The sequence below is a fragment of the Taudactylus pleione genome, unplaced genomic scaffold (assembly GCF_031769625.1).
Source record: "Taudactylus pleione unplaced genomic scaffold, aTauple2 ptg000005l, whole genome shotgun sequence".
Lineage (NCBI taxonomy): Eukaryota > Metazoa > Chordata > Amphibia > Anura > Myobatrachidae > Taudactylus > Taudactylus pleione.
This window is the reverse complement of record NW_028284408.1, coordinates 21,237,055-21,255,278: the sequence shown is the minus strand read 5'-3', so window position 1 is coordinate 21,255,278 and position 18,224 is coordinate 21,237,055. Positions and strand designations below refer to the sequence as shown.

The 18,224-nt window shown below is 45.5% G+C and overlaps 1 protein-coding gene across 4 annotated transcripts in view; it reads right to left on the bottom strand.

Annotated features, from left to right (window-relative positions):
- ACVRL1 (activin A receptor like type 1) overlaps positions 1-18,224 on the bottom strand; it is a 182,821-nt gene that overhangs the window by 69,685 nt on the left and 94,912 nt on the right. For all 4 annotated transcript variants that reach the window (XM_088445812.1, XM_088445745.1, XM_088445959.1 and 1 more), the window contains exon 7: positions 9,522-9,797. In XM_088445812.1, coding sequence (XP_088301938.1) covers positions 9,522-9,797 — 276 coding nt within the window. The remainder of the gene's footprint in view (positions 1-9,521; positions 9,798-18,224) is intronic.

The window sequence follows — 18,224 nt, the reverse complement described above, 5'->3', positions numbered from 1 at the left end:
CACATACTCACAGTAACATACTGGTACACAGACTTACAATGACAGTGGCATACTGGTACACACACTCACAGTAACATACTAGTACACAGATTACAATTACAGTGACATACTGGTACACATACTCACAGTAACATACTGGTGTCAGTAAAATGACAGTAACATACTGGTACACAGACTTACAATGACAGTGACATACTGCAACACATACTCACAGTAACATACTGGTACACAGACTTACAATGACAGTGACATACTGATACACACACTCACAGTAACATACTGGTGACAGTACAATGACAGTGAGATACTGGTACACAGACTCACAATGACAGTGATATACTGCTACACACACTCACAGTAACATACTGGTGACAGTACAATGACAGTGACATACTGGTACACACGCTCACAGTGACATACTGGTACACACGCTCACAGTAACATACTGGTACACAGACTTACAATGTCAGTGACATACTGGTACACACACTCACAGTAACATACTGGTACACAGACTCACAATGACAGTGACATACTGCTACACACACACACACACACACAGTAACATACTGGTGACAGTACAATGACAGTGACATACTGGTACACATACTCACAGTAACATACTGGTACACAGACTTACAATGACAGTGACATACTGGTACACACACTCACAGTAACATACTGGTACACACACTCACAGTAACAGACAGTACAATGACAGTGACATACTGGTAAACATACTCACAGTAACATACCGGTACACACACTCACAGTAACATACCGGTACACACACTCACAGTAACATACTGGTGACAGTACAATGACAGTAACATACTGGTACACACACTCACAGTAACATACTGCTACACACACTCACAGTAACATACTGGTGACAGTACAATGACAGTGACATACTGGTACACACACTCACAGTAACATACTGGTGACAGTACAATGACAGTGACATATTGGTACACACACTCACAGTAACATACTGGTACACAGACTTACAATGACAGTGATATACTGGTACACATACTCACAGTAACATACTGGTACACAGACTTACAATGACAGTGACATACTGGTACACACACTCACAGTAACATACTGGTACACACACTCACAGTAACATACTGGTGACAGTACAATGACAGTGACATACTGGTAAACATACTCACAGTAACATACCGGTACACACACTCACAGTAACATACTGGTACATACACTCACAGTAACATACTGATATGCAGACTTACAATGACAGTCACATACTGGTACACATACTCACAGTAACATACTGGTGACAGTACAATGACAGTGACATACTGGTACACACACTCACAGTAACATACTGGTACACAGACTCACAATGACAGTGACATACTGCTACACACACTCACAGTAACATACTGGTGACAGTACAATGACAGTAACATACTGGTACACACACTCACAGTAACATACTGGTACACAGACTTACAATCAGTGGCGGGCTGGGCCGGGGGGCAGGGTGCCATGTGCCCCCCGGGCCGCAGCCTCATGCGGGCCGCGGGCCGGTGCAGTCTGTGTCACTGTGACACAGACTGCACCTCGTGTGTAGCGCTGACCGGACGGAGTTCGGTCAGCGCTACACTGATAAACACACAGCCGCCGACTCCGGCAGCTGTGTGTTTGTTGTAAGCAGCAGCCAATGAGAGTCTGTCAGACTCTCATTAGCTGCTGCTACGCCCACTGCGGGAGCCGCTCCATCTTCCGGCTCCCGCAGTGGGCAATGGGAGAGGCGTCATGATGTCATATGACGTCTCTCCCATAATGCAGAGCGGCCCGGCCCGGGAGGACAGACGGAGGAGCAGATGGCGACGGCGGGAGCGGGGATTCTGGTAAGTGTTTTTTTTTATTCTGTTTTTTATATTACGTGTGTCTACTGGGGGGCGTGTCTGGCACTACTGGGGGCACTACAAAGGGGGGACTACTACTACTGGGGGTATTACAAGGGGGGTGGGGGACTACAACTACTGGGGGCACTACAAGGGGGGGACTACTACTACTAGGGGCTCTACAAGTGGGGACTAATGCTGGGGGCACTACAAGGGGGAGGGGACTACTACTACTAGGGACTACTACTGCTGGGGGCACTATAAGGGGACGACTACTACTACTACTGGGGGCACTACAAGGGGGGTGGGGGACTTCTACTACTGGGGACTACTACTACTGGGGACACTAAAAGGGGGGGACTACTACTACTGGGGACACTACAAGGGGGGGACTACTACTGGGAGCACTACAGGGGGGGACTACTACTACTGGGGGCACTACAACGGGGGGGGACTACTACTAATGGGGGCACTACAAAGGGGGGGACTACTACTACTGGGGGCACTGCAAATGGGGGGGGACTACTACTAATGGGGGCACTGCAAATGGGGGGACTACTACTACTACTGGAGGCACTCCAAAGGGGGGGGACTACTGCTACTGGGGGCACTACAAGGGGGGGGACTACTACTGGGGGCACTACTGGAGGCCTGCATAAGGGTGTTCTCTCCTGTGGCACACGGGGGCACTGCATATGGGCACTACGACAGGGGGCTGCCCTAATCTTTATTTTTACCTTACATTAATCCCATATGGTCCCGCCTCCTCCCTGGAACACTGGAGGGTGGGGGGCGCCGTAGCATGCATATTCTTCGGACACACACACTACTCCTCTGCCAGGGCCGCCTGCATGCATTTGCCCCCTAGGCTAAAAGTTGCCAGCCAGCCCCTGGTAGTAGTAGTAGTAGTCCCCTTATAGTGCCCCCAGCAGTAGTAGTCCCTAGTAGTAGTAGTCAACTCCCCCTTGTAGTGCCCCCAGCATTAGTCCCCACTTGTAGAGCCCCTAGTAGTAGTAGTCCCCCCCTTGTAGTGCCCCCAGTAGTGCCAGACACCCCCCCAGTAGACACACGTAATATAAAAAACAAAATAAAAAAAACCACTTACCTGAATCCCCGCTCCCGCCGCTGCCATCTGCTCCTCCGTCTGTCCTCCCGGGCCGGGCCGCTCTGCATTATGGGAGAGACGTCATATGACATCATGACGCCTCTCCCATTGCCCACTGCGGGAGCCGGAAGATGGAGCGGCTCCCGCAGTGGGCGTAGCAGCAGCTAATGAGAGTCTGACAGACTCTCATTGGCTGCTGCTTACAACAAACACACAGCTGCCGGAGTCGGCGGCTGTGTGTTTGTCAGTGTAGCGCTGACCGAACTCCGTCCGGTCAGCGCTACACACGCGGTGCAGTCTGTGTCACAGTGACACAGACTGCACCGGCCCGCGGCCTGCATGAGGCTGCGGCCCGGGGGGCACATGGCACCCTGCCCCCCGGCCCAGCCCGCCACTGACTACTACTGGGGGCACTAAAAGGGGGGAGGGGGACTTCTACTACTGGGGACTACTACTACTGGGGACACTACAAGGGGGGGGACTACTACTACTGGGAACACTACAAGGGGGGGGACTACTACTGGGGGCACTACAGGGGGGGACTACTACTACTGGGGGCACTACAAGGGGGGGACTACTACTAATCGTGGCACTACAAAGGTGGGGACTACTACTACTGGGGGAACTGCAAATGGGGGGACTACTACTACTACTGGGGGCACTCCAAAGGGGGGGGAGTACTACTACTGGGGGCACTACAAGGGGGGGGACTACTACTGGGGGCACTACTGGAGGCCTGCATAAGGGTGTTCTCTCCTGTGGCACACGGGGGCACTGCATATGGGCACTACGACAGGGGGCTGCCCTAAACTTTATTTTTACCTTACATTAATCCCATATGATCCCGCCTCCTCCCTGGAACACTGGAGGGTGGGGGGCGCCGTAGCACGCATATTCTTCGGACACACACGCTACTCCTCTGCCAGGGCCGCCTGCATGCATTTGCCCCCTAGGCTAAAAGTTGCCAGCCAGCCCCTGCTTACAATGACAGTGACATACTAGTACACATACTCACAGTAACATACTGGTACACAAACTTACAATGACAGTGACATACTGCTACACATACTCACAGTAACATACTGGTACACACACTCACAGTAACATACTGGTACACACACTCACAGTAACATACTGGTGACAGTACAATGACAGTGACATACTGGTACACAGACTCACAGTAACAAATCTGTACACACGCTCACAGTAACATACCGGTACACACACTCACAGTAACATACTGGTACACACACTCACAGTAACATACTGCTGTCAGTACAATGACAGTAACATACTGGTACACAGACTTACAATGACAGTGACATACTGGTACACATACTCACAGTAACATACTGGTACACAGACTTAAAATGACAGTGACATACTGGTATACACACTCACAGTAATACTGGTTACAGTACAATGACAGTGACATACTGGTACACACACTCACAGTAACATACTGGTACACAGACTCACAATGACAGTGACATACTGCTACACACACTCACAGTAACATACTGGTACACACACTCACAGTAACATGCTGGTACACACACTCACAGTAACATACTGATAAACAGACTTACAATGACAGTGACATACTGCTACACGCACTCACAGTAACATATTGGTACACACACTCACAGTCACATACTGGTACACACACTCACAGTAACATACTGGTGACAGTACAATGACAGTGGCATACTGGTACACACACTCACAGTAACATACTGGTGACAGTACAATGACAGTGACATACTGGTACACACACTCACAGTAACATACTGGTACATAGACTCACAATAACAGTGACATACTGCTACACACACTCACAGTAACATACTGGTGACAGTACAATGACAGTAACAAACTGGTACACACACTCACAGTAACATACTGCTACACACACTCACAGTAACATACTGCTACACACACTCACAGTAACATACTGGTACACACACTCACAGTAACATACTGGTACACAGACTTAAAATGACAGTAACATACTGGTACACAGACTTACAATGACAGTGACATCCTGGTGCACACACTCAGTAACATACTGGTACACACACTTACAGTAACATTCTGGTACACACACTGACAGTAACATACTGGTGTCAGTACAATGACAGTAACATACTGGTACACAGACTTACAATGACAGTGACATACTGGTACACATACTCACAGTAACATACATTGTACACAAACTTACAATGACAGTGACATACTGGAACACATACTCACAGTAACATACTGGTACACATACTTACAATGACAGTGACATCCTGGTGCACACATTCACAGTAACATACTGGTACACACACTCACAGTAACATACTGGTGACAGTACAATTACAGTGACATACTGGTACACATACTCACAGTAACAAATCTGTACACACACTCACAGTAACATACCGGTACACACACTCGCAGTAACATACTGGTACACACACTCACAGTAACATACAGGTGTCAGTACAATGACAGTAACATACTGGTACACAGACTTACAATGACAGTGACATACTGGTACACATACTCACAGTAACATACTGGTACACAGACTTAAAATGACAGTGACATACTGGTATACACACTCACAGTAACATACTGGTGACAGTACAATGACAGTGACATACTGGTACACACACTCACAGTAGCATACTGGTACACAGACTCACAATGACAGTGACATACTGCTGCACACACTCACAGTAACATACTGGTACACACACTCACAGTAACATGCTTGTACACACACTCACAGTAACATACTGATACACATACTTACAATGACAGTGACATCCTGGTGCACACATTCACAGTGACATACTGCTACACACACTCACAGTAACATACTGGTGACAGTACAATGACAGTGGCATACTGGTACACACACTCACAGTAACATACCGGTGACAGTACAATGACAGTGACATACTGGTACACAGACTTACAATGACAGTGACATACTGGTACACATACTCACAGTAATACTGGTACACAGACTTACAATGAAATAATGGTGCACACACGTACAGTAACATACTGGTACAGACACTCACAGTAACATACTGGTGACAGTACCATGACAGTGACATACTGGTACACACACTCACAGTAACATACTGGTACACAGACTCACAATAACAGAGACATACTGCTACACACACTCCCAGTAACATACTGGTGACAGTACAATGACAGTAACATACTGGTACACACACTCACAGTAACATACTGCTACACACACTCACAGTAACATACTGCTACACACACTCACAGTAACATACTGGTACACAGACTCACAATAACAGTGACATACTGCTACACACACTCACAGTAACATACTGGTACACACACTCACAGTAACATACTGGTACACAGACTTACAATGACAGTGACATACTGGTACACATACTCACAGTAACATACTGGTACACAGACTTACAATGACAGTGACATACTGGTATACACACACTTACAGTAACATTCTGGTACACACACTCACAGTAACATACTGGTGTCAGTACAATGACAGTAACATACTGGTACACAGACTTACAATGACAGTGACATACTGGTACACATACTCACAGTAACATACATTGTACACAGACTTACAATGACAGTGACATACTGGTACACACACTCACAGTAACATACTGGTGACAGTACAATGACAGTGACATACTGGTACACACACTCACAGTAACATACTGGTACACATACTCACAGTACCATACTAGTACACAGACTTACAATGACAGTGACATACTGCTACAAACACTCACAGTAACATACTGGTGACAGTACAATGACAGTGACATACTGGTACACACACTCACAGTAACAAACTGGTACACATACTCACAGTAACATACTAGTACACAGACTTACAATGACAGTGACATACTGGTACACACGCTCACAGTAACATTCTGGTACACACACTCACAGTAACATACTGGTACACATACTCACTGTAACATACTGGTACACAGACTTACATTGACAGTGACAGACTGGTACACATACTCACAGTAACATACTGGTGACAATACAATGACAGTGACATACTGGTACACATACTCACAGTAACATACTGGTACACAGACTTACATTGACAGTGACAAACTGGTACACATACTCACTGTAACATACTGGTGACAATACAATGACAGTGACATACTGCTACACACACTCACAGTAACATACACTGGTGACAGTACAATGACAGTGACATACTGGTACACACAGTCCCAGTAACATACTGGTACACAGACGTGCAATGACAGTAACATACTGGTACACGCACTCACAGTAACATACTGGTACACAGACTTATGACAATACAATGACAGTGACATACTGGTAGACATACAGGAACATATTGGTACACAAACTTACAATGACAGTGACATACTGGTACACACACTCACAGTAACATACTGGTGACAATACAATGACAGTGACATACTGGTACACATACTCACAGTAACATACTGGTACACAGACTTACAATGACAGTGACAAACTGGTACACATACTCACTGTAACATACTGGTGACAATACAATGACAGTGACATACTGCTACACACACTCACAGTAACATACACTGGTGACAGTACAATGACAGTGACATACTGGTACACACAGTCCCAGTAACATACTGGTACACAGACGTGCAATGACAGTAACATACTAGTACACGCACTCACAGTAACATACTGGTACACAGACTTACAATGACAGTGAAATACTGGTACACACACTCACAGTAACATACTGGTACTCAAACTTACAATGACAGTGACATACTGGTACACATACTCACAGTAACATACTCGTAAACAGACTTACAATGACAGTAACATACTGGTACACATACTCATAGTAACATACTGGTACACATACTCACAGTAACATACTGGTGACAGTACAATGACAGTAACATACTGGTACACACACTCACAGTAACATACTGGTACACACACTCACAGGGACATAGAGAGCCACGCGGGGCCCCGGTAAAGAGGGGGCGTGGCCTAATTTCAGAAGGCCTGGCCACGCCCCCTTGAAAAAAAACAGCGTTTTGCAGCGCCGCTGCGTTCCGGGGAGGGGGCGCTGTGAGCCCCTCAGCCCGGTGCAAAGCCAGTGGGCGTGTGATCAGTGTGATCGCTCCCCCTTCAGGCATAGGAGATTGCTGTGGCTGCTACTTAGCAGCCGCAAGCAATCTCCCGCTACAGCCCAGCACACGCTGTGTGCTGGGCTGCTACAGAGGGAGGGAGGGAGGAAGTGAGGGGGGGCGGCGCCAGACCCGGGCCCCCGCCGGGCCCCTCTGGAAGCTCGGACCCGGGTAAACTGTACCCGCTCCCCCCCCCCTCTCGGTGCCCCTGCACACTCACAGTAACATACTGGTACACAGACTTACAATGACAGTAACATACTGGTACACACACTCACAGTAACATACTGGTACACAGACTTACAATGACAGTAACATACTGGTACACACACTCACAGTAACATACTGGTACACAGACTTACAATGACAGTAACATACTGGTACACACACTCACAGTAACATACTGGTACACAGACTTACAATGACAGTGAAATACTGGTACACATACTCACAGTAACATACTGGTACACAGACTTACAATGACAGTGAAATACTGGTACACACACTCACAGTTACATACTGGTACACAAACTTACAATGACAGTGACATACTGGTACACATACTCACAGTAACATACTGGTACACAGACTTACAATGACAGTAACATACTGGTACACATACTCACAGTAACATACTGGTACACATACTCACAGTAACATACTGGTACACAGACTTACAATGACAGTAACATACTGGTACACATACACTCACAGTAACATACTAATACACATACTCACAGTAACATACTGGTACACAGACTTACAATGACAGTGACATACTGGTACACACACTCACAGTAACATACTGGTACACAGACTTACAATGACAGTGACATACTGGTACACAAACTTACAATGATATACTAATACATGAACTACAGTGACATACATCAGGACTCTCTTTACTACATGTGGCACTTTTGCGTCTTTGAAGCTGTGTTTTACTTTGTTTACGGGGTGCCTAGTAAAGTACAGATATGTTTCCCATTAGGGATGAGACCTGATCCCCCTCCAGCTTAGCGATGATGCAAAACTGAAATTTTTCTCTGGAGTGGAATTATACATGGGCCCCTCCACATTGTTTTTGTACAACTTCACACACAACTAACCCCAATGGTGCGCTTACTCAATACGCCCTCATTCTTCTCTACTCATCCCATCTGCTGGTGCAAACTGCCGGTCCTCCACCATCTCGCACCACTTTACACGGAAATCTACTGCACTGTATTTTTGGAAGTCTTATCAATAGCTATTTAATACAAAGCATCTTGTCTTTTAGTGTTAGTGTTTTTTTTTTTAGAGTTGACCTTAACTTAATTTTAACATAGTCACCTAGGTCTGCAATGCAGCATTGTTTGTTGGCTTTCACTAGGATGTTCCTGCTTTTAAGGTCTCTGTGCGCGATTGCAGGTTTTCCTTGTGTGCCAAATATCTCCACGTGTAGGTGCACCAACCCACATATAATGGACACTGCTAACTGCAAGCATTCTTCAGGATCAACACTCGTCCTCTGGAGATAGTCATATAAAGACCCATTGTCATAGTAATGTGTGATCAGCCAAAGCTGAGTGCTGGAGTTCCGGGACGTCATATCTGATGCAATAAAGCCTGAAAAATAAATAGTAATATATATAATAATGAAATCTCACCATGTCATATAGACAAAAGAGAATAGTACCTTCACACTAAGGGCCTGATTCAGACCCGGACGCTATTTGCGGACGGTCGTTCCAAAAAAGGGGCCGGCTATTTAAATTGAGCGCTCGCTCTTTGCGGTTTGTTGACGCCTCTATGTCTGAGCGAGCGAATGAAAAATGCGCTCGCTATTTTGTAAAGACGCCCCTTTGCCGTTCGAATCACACGTCATCTAGTATTTATTAGATTAATCGGGAACATCGAAATGCATCTGAACTGCTCGCAGGGCTTGTGGTAGCTTTTTCTTACCGCAATCACTGCGAGCAGTTCAGGCTAAAAGACAACCAAGTGACGTGGTCGAGGACGCTCCTTTACTAATTATGCACTCCCATTAAACGCCCTTTTCACCGTTTGGCACGCCTGCGATCGGATCTCCACTCCCCCGTTTTCAAGCGCCTTCCCCTGTTACCACCCACAAACGGTACATTCTGTCAATCAAATTAGTAGCCCCTCGCTGTTTTGCGAGCGCACGATTTCCGACCGCAATGACTGGTTTGCGCATGCGCATTACGACCCATACGCATGCGCAGTTGTGCGAACATCGCTCAGAGCGAACGAGCGGCCGCTTACGAGCGGCTCTGAATCATGCCCTAAAGTCACATTTCCCATATGAAATGTAATAAATGTCCTAATTTGAATTGTTCACATATGTCCTTTGTTACATTGCCTATGTTTTTCAGATAACCATTTTTGTCACTGAGGAACTCCCATTTAAATAATGACATAGGCATCAGATCTTCACTGCAATTGCCCTTCCTGTGTGGGCAGGAGGGGCAATTGCTGAGGTCCTCTACTATATTTTACTACCTTAAACTCATTTCTAGGGGTAGTGCTGGCCAGACCTGCCCCACCATTCCTATTTCTGTTGCAGGAGCTGTCTAATATTTATTAATGGATTCAAGTGTCAGTCCTAGAAAGGGTTGGTGCAGCAGAGGTAGTTATGTAGGAGTGAGTCAGGAGCAGACAGCTGTTGCTACTGTGAGGTTATACCGTCTCTCGGCTTTACGCACTACAGCAAGCTGTTAGATTACATAAAACTCATTTTGGGCATCGGCCTATAGTTGCATTTTGGCGGCGAAGCACATTTCAGTCACTCAGAAAAATGTAATACAAAGCTGTATACACATAAACTTATAAAAGTCATCACAACGTCCACTATCTTGTTCTGACTTCAAACAATACAGACTAAACTAAGTAGGCCTAGTATTTTCAGAGAAAAACTGAAATGTTTAATACAATTAAAACAAGGGCCCTCATTCAGAGCCGCTCGTTAACAGCAGTACGCTCGTTGCGTTCCGATGTTGACTAACCGCGCATGCATCGGTGTAACACTGCGCATGTGCGTACTGCAGATTGCGAGTTTTTTTGGACTCGTTCCTAAAATAGCGTACAGGAAGTGACATGTCAAATGACAGAACAGGGCGTTTTAGGGTGTTGACGAGGGTGGAGATGGAAAAACGCAGGCGTGGCGAGGCGTTTTTGGGGCGTACATACATTAGCAGATGCGAGCGTAAAATGTGTACGGACCGACTCCTACGTCACTGGATGATCCTCTTTCCCTTCCAAATGCTCGCACAGCTTAGGGTCTGGATTACTCGACCACATTGGCGATGGCCTTCTCCTCCGTTCCGGGACTCCACGATGTTGTTGCGATTAATCGCGGGAGGGCAGAAAAGCAATTAGTGTTGGATTGAGAACCGGCTTGGTATGTGTTTTGAAATCAGTTTTTTGGGATAGCACAAAACCGTACGCAGGTGGAACTCAGAGCTGCTAATGTCAGGATGGCACAATCAATTTGCGTACATTTGTGGGGGTTTATTTGGGCAGCAATTTGGTGGTTAGGGCCTATTGTAACAATAATGTCATCATGTTTTCATTTTCGCACCATTTTATTTGTGCCTCTTGAATTTGCCTAATTATATGATTTTTTAAACGTTCCTTAAAGAGCCCTTTTTTTTTTTTTTTTTTTTGGGGCGAGTTTTTGCCTTTTGGCCCAGGATTAAATGTAACCCATTTGTACAATAATTTCACAATCCAATGTCATTTTTTAATTTCCAATTTATTGCTCAAACAAAAAAACTTATTTTTAAAATTTTGGAGACATCTTTTTTGCCCAAAGATATGTTCCAAACTCAAACAAATTGGCCCAACATAACTGTTAACATAAACATACAACAAAAAAATAAAAACATTTCACAAGAAAGGAGAGGGAAGTTTGGCCCAGAAAGGAATATGAGCCAAGCACAGAAGGATTGTGGGAAAAGTCACCATTGCTGTCACCGTTTTTTCACCCGTTTGGATGGGGGAGGGAGGGCGCCAGACCGGGTCCGGGATGTCATCGGGCTGGCCTGTCCAGAGGCAGATGTTGTGGCCTCTGGACTAGGCACAGGGCTAGGCACATTTGGAGGATTGGCTGATGTTGTGCCAGAGGTGGAGGATCCTGATGTTCCGGCAGGAAGGGAGGTCGGCTCCACCATGTGCTGGCGAACGAGCTGCTCCAGGGCATTGGCGATGCGGATGTTGGCCCTGGTATTTTCCGCCAGGGCCTGACCAATGGTCACGTTGGCCGCAGCATTTTGCTCCAGGGCCTCAGCCACCCGTACCAGACTGGCGTCCATCCTCTGCAGAATCTCCGTATGGGAATCCGATTTGAAATTGAGTTCTGTGAGGAGGGCCACTGCCTGCGAGGGGGATTGCCCTGGACTGGCTTCTGCAGGGTCCTCAGCCGGATGTACTGGTTCCTCCCCTGCAGAGCCAGCAGAAATTCGGCGGCCAAGGCTCCCCTCTGGAGCAGACTCATCCGCCTGTGTCTCTGTTAGGAAAAAAGAGAAAAGCCTCACATTACAATCTACATATTGGCACAATAACATTTCAGAGTTGATGACATCCAAAGATTTACCTGGGACAACATGAGGAGCCGCAAAGTCTGGCATGTCCGTATCCATGTTGGACACGCCAAACACCTCCACAGGCTGCACACACCCCTGTGCCAGCTCTTCTAAATCCGTCAACTCCAATGACACAGGGGTGGGACCCCCACCTGTCCCCCTTGCATGCCTAGCCCTGTCCGCGAGTTTTTGCTTTAGGCGATATTTGAAGTCGGCCCATCTGTGGGGAAAAATGGAAGCCATTATCCTTTGGTTTAAAATGGGGTTTGTTTTTAGGGGGGGCAAGGGTTTACTTACCGCCGTTTGACATCCCGGGCTAGACGGACATAATCACCCACCCTATTGACAGCAACGGCTACCTCTTCCCACATTCTCCACTTCTGGCTTAGACTCATATTCCTGTCTGCCTGTGGAAGGATGTCCACACACTTCTGGATCAAAACCTCCATCTCCTTTCTTGTGAAATGTGGCTGCCTTTTTTTTTTGGCCGCTTTGGCCGGAATACTGGGCCCAGCAGCCTCTTCCATGTCATCCTCCTCACCTATTTGTGTAAATTTACAGAATTCTCAAAATCACAACTTGCCTAATCTTATGTTTCAAATTAATCATTGATACAAAATGCATGAAAGACTTACCGCCTGACTCTTGGGCATTTTTTCCCTGGTCTGTCGCCATGTCTGAGGTCCAAACAAGAAATACACCAGAATTTGAATGTGTTTTCGTGACGTATTTATACATGCGTCCTTATTTTGCGGCCGCATCATTGATTGTGCGGCCCTATGATCCCTCCTTAATTTGTGCGGGAAACGAAACACTATTTATGGCTTGGTGTGTCTCAAGTCGAGGTGGCATTTTTGGATTGTTGGAGGTTATCTTGGCTGGAGTTTATTGATTGCGTAGAAAGGAGTTGGCGGTTGGAGATTCGTTTGTTGGTTAGATTTGCGTTTTTATTTTCCGTTATCTTTGTTGGTTTATATTTTTGGGACCTCGTTTGTTGATTTGGTAAGTTTTGTGAAGTCTAACTTTTGTTCAATTGTTGTTTCATTGTGTTTCTTATTTTTTGTAATTTTTGGATCCATAATTTCTTCTATTTTAGATTTTGATTATTTAGACCCAAAAGACCTTTTGATTTTGACTCTTATATATTTGCTCTTGGTAAGTACATTTTTTATCTTGTATTTGCTAACTAATTAGTGCATTTTTAGTAGTTACTCTTGTGACTTGTATTATCGAACTAATTAGCGCATTTTTAGTAGTTACTCTTGTGACTTGTAATAGTGAACTAATTTGCGCTTTTTCAGTAGTTACTCTTGTGACTTGTATTAGCGAACTAATTTGCGCATTTTTAACTGCTTAATAATCATTCTAATTTTTTGGTGGTTTCTCTTTCGCTTTTTGTGCCAACATTTCGACCCATTTTGATGTACTGTGTTAAATGTCGCTTTGCTGTTTTGCTAAATGGGTGTTTGCCATATTTTAACTTTGGTCTAGCACAAAATTTATAAACAAAAATGCACAGAGTGAAATGTGTCAAATAATTTTGGTGTTTATTTTCAGTTTGGACGTATCATGACAATACCCCGGCATGTAAGCAGCAATGGATGGTATCATCAAGCTAAGTTGTTTTAATATAGTTTTGGGGTGGGTCAAAAGCCTTACTTTGAAATCTTTGAATTTCAGGTAGATCTGGGGCGGATTGTTCTGGCCATGCTCCCGGAAGCCGACCAACCTCAATCTCGTCCCAGGCGTAGGCATCGTAGGCATGCAAGGCCCCAGATATTTCGAACACGTGTCACCCTTTTTGGAATGCCCGATGATGAGGTTTTAAGACACTACCGTCTACCTCCCAAAATCATCATAGACACTCTCTCATTAATAGAAAGTGATCTTGAGCGGCAAATTGACAGTCCAACAGCAATACCACCACTTACGCAATTTATGGCGGTGTTACATTTCTGTGCCTCGGGATCGTTTCAAACAACGGTGGGAATAGTGGCGGGCATCTCCCAATCCTCCTTTTCCCGGATCCTGAGGGCAGTGATGGAGGCACTTTTCAAGCACCTCCATCATTTTATTCAAATGCCTTTGGATATGGGTGCCCTTAGTGTGGCCAAGGCCAATTTTTACCAAATAGCTGGCTTCCCACACATCATAGGGGTTGTGGATGGTACTCACATACCACTTCAGCCTCCAGCACGGCTGGAGGCCATATTTCGAAACAGGAAACACTATCACTCCCTGAATGTAATGGTGGTATGTGATGCCTCCCTCCAGATCCTGTCCCTGAATGCTAAATTACCCGGAAGTGCACATGACTCCTTCGTCATCCGGCAATCAGGGATATGGCACAAATTAACCAACCTACAAGCTGGTGATGCGTGGCTTCTCGGTAAGTGGAGACCTTTAGTACATAACAATGCTAAGCTTGATACACAGTGTTCCTGATGTTGTCAATTCTTTTCCATAGGAGACAGTGGATATCCTTGCATGTCCTGGCTGCTCACTCCTTATTTGGCTCCCACACCAGGCCCACAAAGTGCGTTTAATTCCGCACTTACAGCCACCAGGCAAGTGGTGGAGCGCTGTATCGGCCTGTTAAAAGGCCGATTCCGATGCCTCCACCGCTCTGGTGGCGAGCTCATGTATTTGCCGGATATGGTTTCGAAAATTGTGGTCCTGTGTGGGATATTTCACAACATCGCCATAAGGAGTGGTGTCCCAATGCAGCCAGAGGATGCCTTACCTGAGGATGGCCCCCCCGAGGTTGGTCGGAGGTCAGTATGTGGGGGGGCCATACGCGATGATGTGGTGGCCAGATTTTTTAGGTAAGTTTTAACCAAACAGTGTTTATACCTAATGTGTTTGTGTTTGTTTGCGAACCTCTAATTTTGTTTTCATTTTTTCACCATCTTCGGTTTGTTCACATAATCTTTGGCACTACAACGCTCACTACTTCATGCTACCCTTACCAAACCTGGATCTGGTCATTTGGGGAATATATTCTGGAACCCATATCGCAACGCCATGTTTGTGGAATCATTTTGGCATGGTCCTTCCTCAACCAGTTCTTGATTTGTTGATTTTTTTTTTTTTGTATTGGTATGTGTTGTATTTGAGATTATCACTGTGTGTTTTTTTTGTGAGTGACCACTTTGATTTCTCTGTTATGTTGTGAATAAATGTTTGGAGAGTTAAATGTTCTTCCTTTTTTTGGACGTTACCAGCAAGTTTAACCAGGTTAACACACCTTACATTTTACTAAGGGGTAATCCAGTACTGACGCCAGTTGAGCAAAAATTAAATATGTTTTCAGGTTCCCAACCCACACCAAAAGGAAGCCTGTCCAATCATTTGGCTTTGTAACATTCGCCTAAGCAGCTTGCCCACCAACTAGGAACCTGTAAAATTTAGAAATATCTAATTGACACTACACACAAAAAGGGAAATGACATTGTTACTGTTATGTGTTTCTTGAGGGTGTTTTACATACAAATACAAAACCCAATCTAATTTTAAAAAAATGCAAAACCTTGCAGGAACAGTCTACTTATGTCAGGGTTAACTATCTTTGGTTTTGAAAAAACGAATGAGGCAGAACGTATATTAGAAATAAACAATTTATTTTGAAAAAGATAAAAAAAATTAAAAACTACTGCCGAAGGATGCCAGACAGCCGGTCAAGGGCCACAAGCACCCCAATTACATTTTGGCGCATGTGTGCCACACATTCTTCGACCTCTTGCCGACGCCTCTGTTCCTCTGTGGGTGAGAAAAGTGTGTGGATTAATAAAACAATAGGGAATCCACATTAAAAAAACAAAAACACAACGAAATCACTCCAAAAACAAAAATTAAAAAAAAAGGGGTGCTGCAAAAATTACAAGGCCTATGTCGAAATACCCACAGGTGTGATATGTGTATGTTGAAATCAACAGGAAGAGGTAAAGGCAAACTGCTAAATCACCAAAAAACAACCCAAAAATCACGAATAAAGGAACGACACATGATTACATACAAACAGTTTGTGGTTAAAAAAAACGCGAAAGAAAAACATACCGGTAGCCAAAACGGCAGATCCAGAAGTCCCTCCATCTTCAACCTCTGAGGAGTCTTCATTCCCCTAAGAACGGGGCGGGGTTATCACGGACTCCGGGGAGGGGGTACTTGGAAGAGGGGTGGTTGGAGGAGAGGGGGAAGGGGGACGGAGGGGAAGGAGGCCCGACAGTTCCGGGAGAGGGTCTTGGAAGGCTTGGGAGGAGGGGGGAATAGGGGAATTATTTGGGGTGGAGTGTTGGCTGGGGGTTGGTGAGAGTGGGCGGGAACGCCGTCTGGCCGGACGGTGACGGCGTAGTCTTGGCTGTCCCCCTAAAATATGTCAAACAAATTGTGGTTAGTTTCTGGCCAAATCCTGGCCAAATAACATTTTAAAATCACCCACCACCAACACAAAACATGCAAATATGAGTAGAATGAATATATCAGAAATAGAGGGAAAACATGGCCATGCAGATATGAGGAGAATGAATAAATAGGACAGACATGGAAACATGCACACGCAGATATGAGGAGAATGAAAAAATAGGACAGACATGAAAACATGCACACGCAGTTTGCCCCACAAAGACAAACATGAAAACCACAATACATAACACTTACTTTCCACTATCTGCATGCGAAAGCATGCCAGCAAGCGGGGCATTCGCCGTTGCAGGTCAGACCACCTGCGCTCCAGCTGGCCGATGTTGCGGCGTGAGCCGAAGGAGCGCAGGCGGGCCCGTGCCTCCGCATACGCGGAACGCTTCTGCCGGTTGGTGATGGGTGGAGGCTGGCTGGTGATACGCCGATCCATCACCTCCGTTAGCAGGAGCAGCTCGCGCCTGGTGAATGCGGAGGCTCTCATGATGGCAATGGTGTTTTTCTTAAAAAACATTTTTGATAAAGTGTGCAAAAAATTTCTGATTGGCTAATGTATCTTGGAAATTAACAGGAGCAATTTTATTGGTTAGTGTATGAGTCATGTGTTCGACAGGGCCAGAAATCTCTGGAGAGTTATGATAGGCTTGATGCAGTGACATGCATAAGCAAATTTAAATAAAGAAATGAACCCCGGGAAATATGCGGGGATCCACAGCAATAGAACAATTGTTTCATTGTGGCTAACATGTTTTTTGAGCAATAAAAGCGAATGTTTAAGCCGTACGTATTCTGCGGGTAAACACAAACACGGACAAGAGTAAAGTTTCTTGCATTGTTTTGAAAAAAAAAAAACAATTAAGCTAATTGATACATTGATTGGCATGATACGATTAATGGAGGTAGGCAGAATAAAGGAGCAGGTAATCGACATCTGACATGGCCACTTCCAGTTTATACTTGTGCGTGCGTTCCCTTCAAGCCATTTCGGGGATGTACGCTCGCTATTTCGCACGCTCGTTAGTTAGAGGAGGGGTCG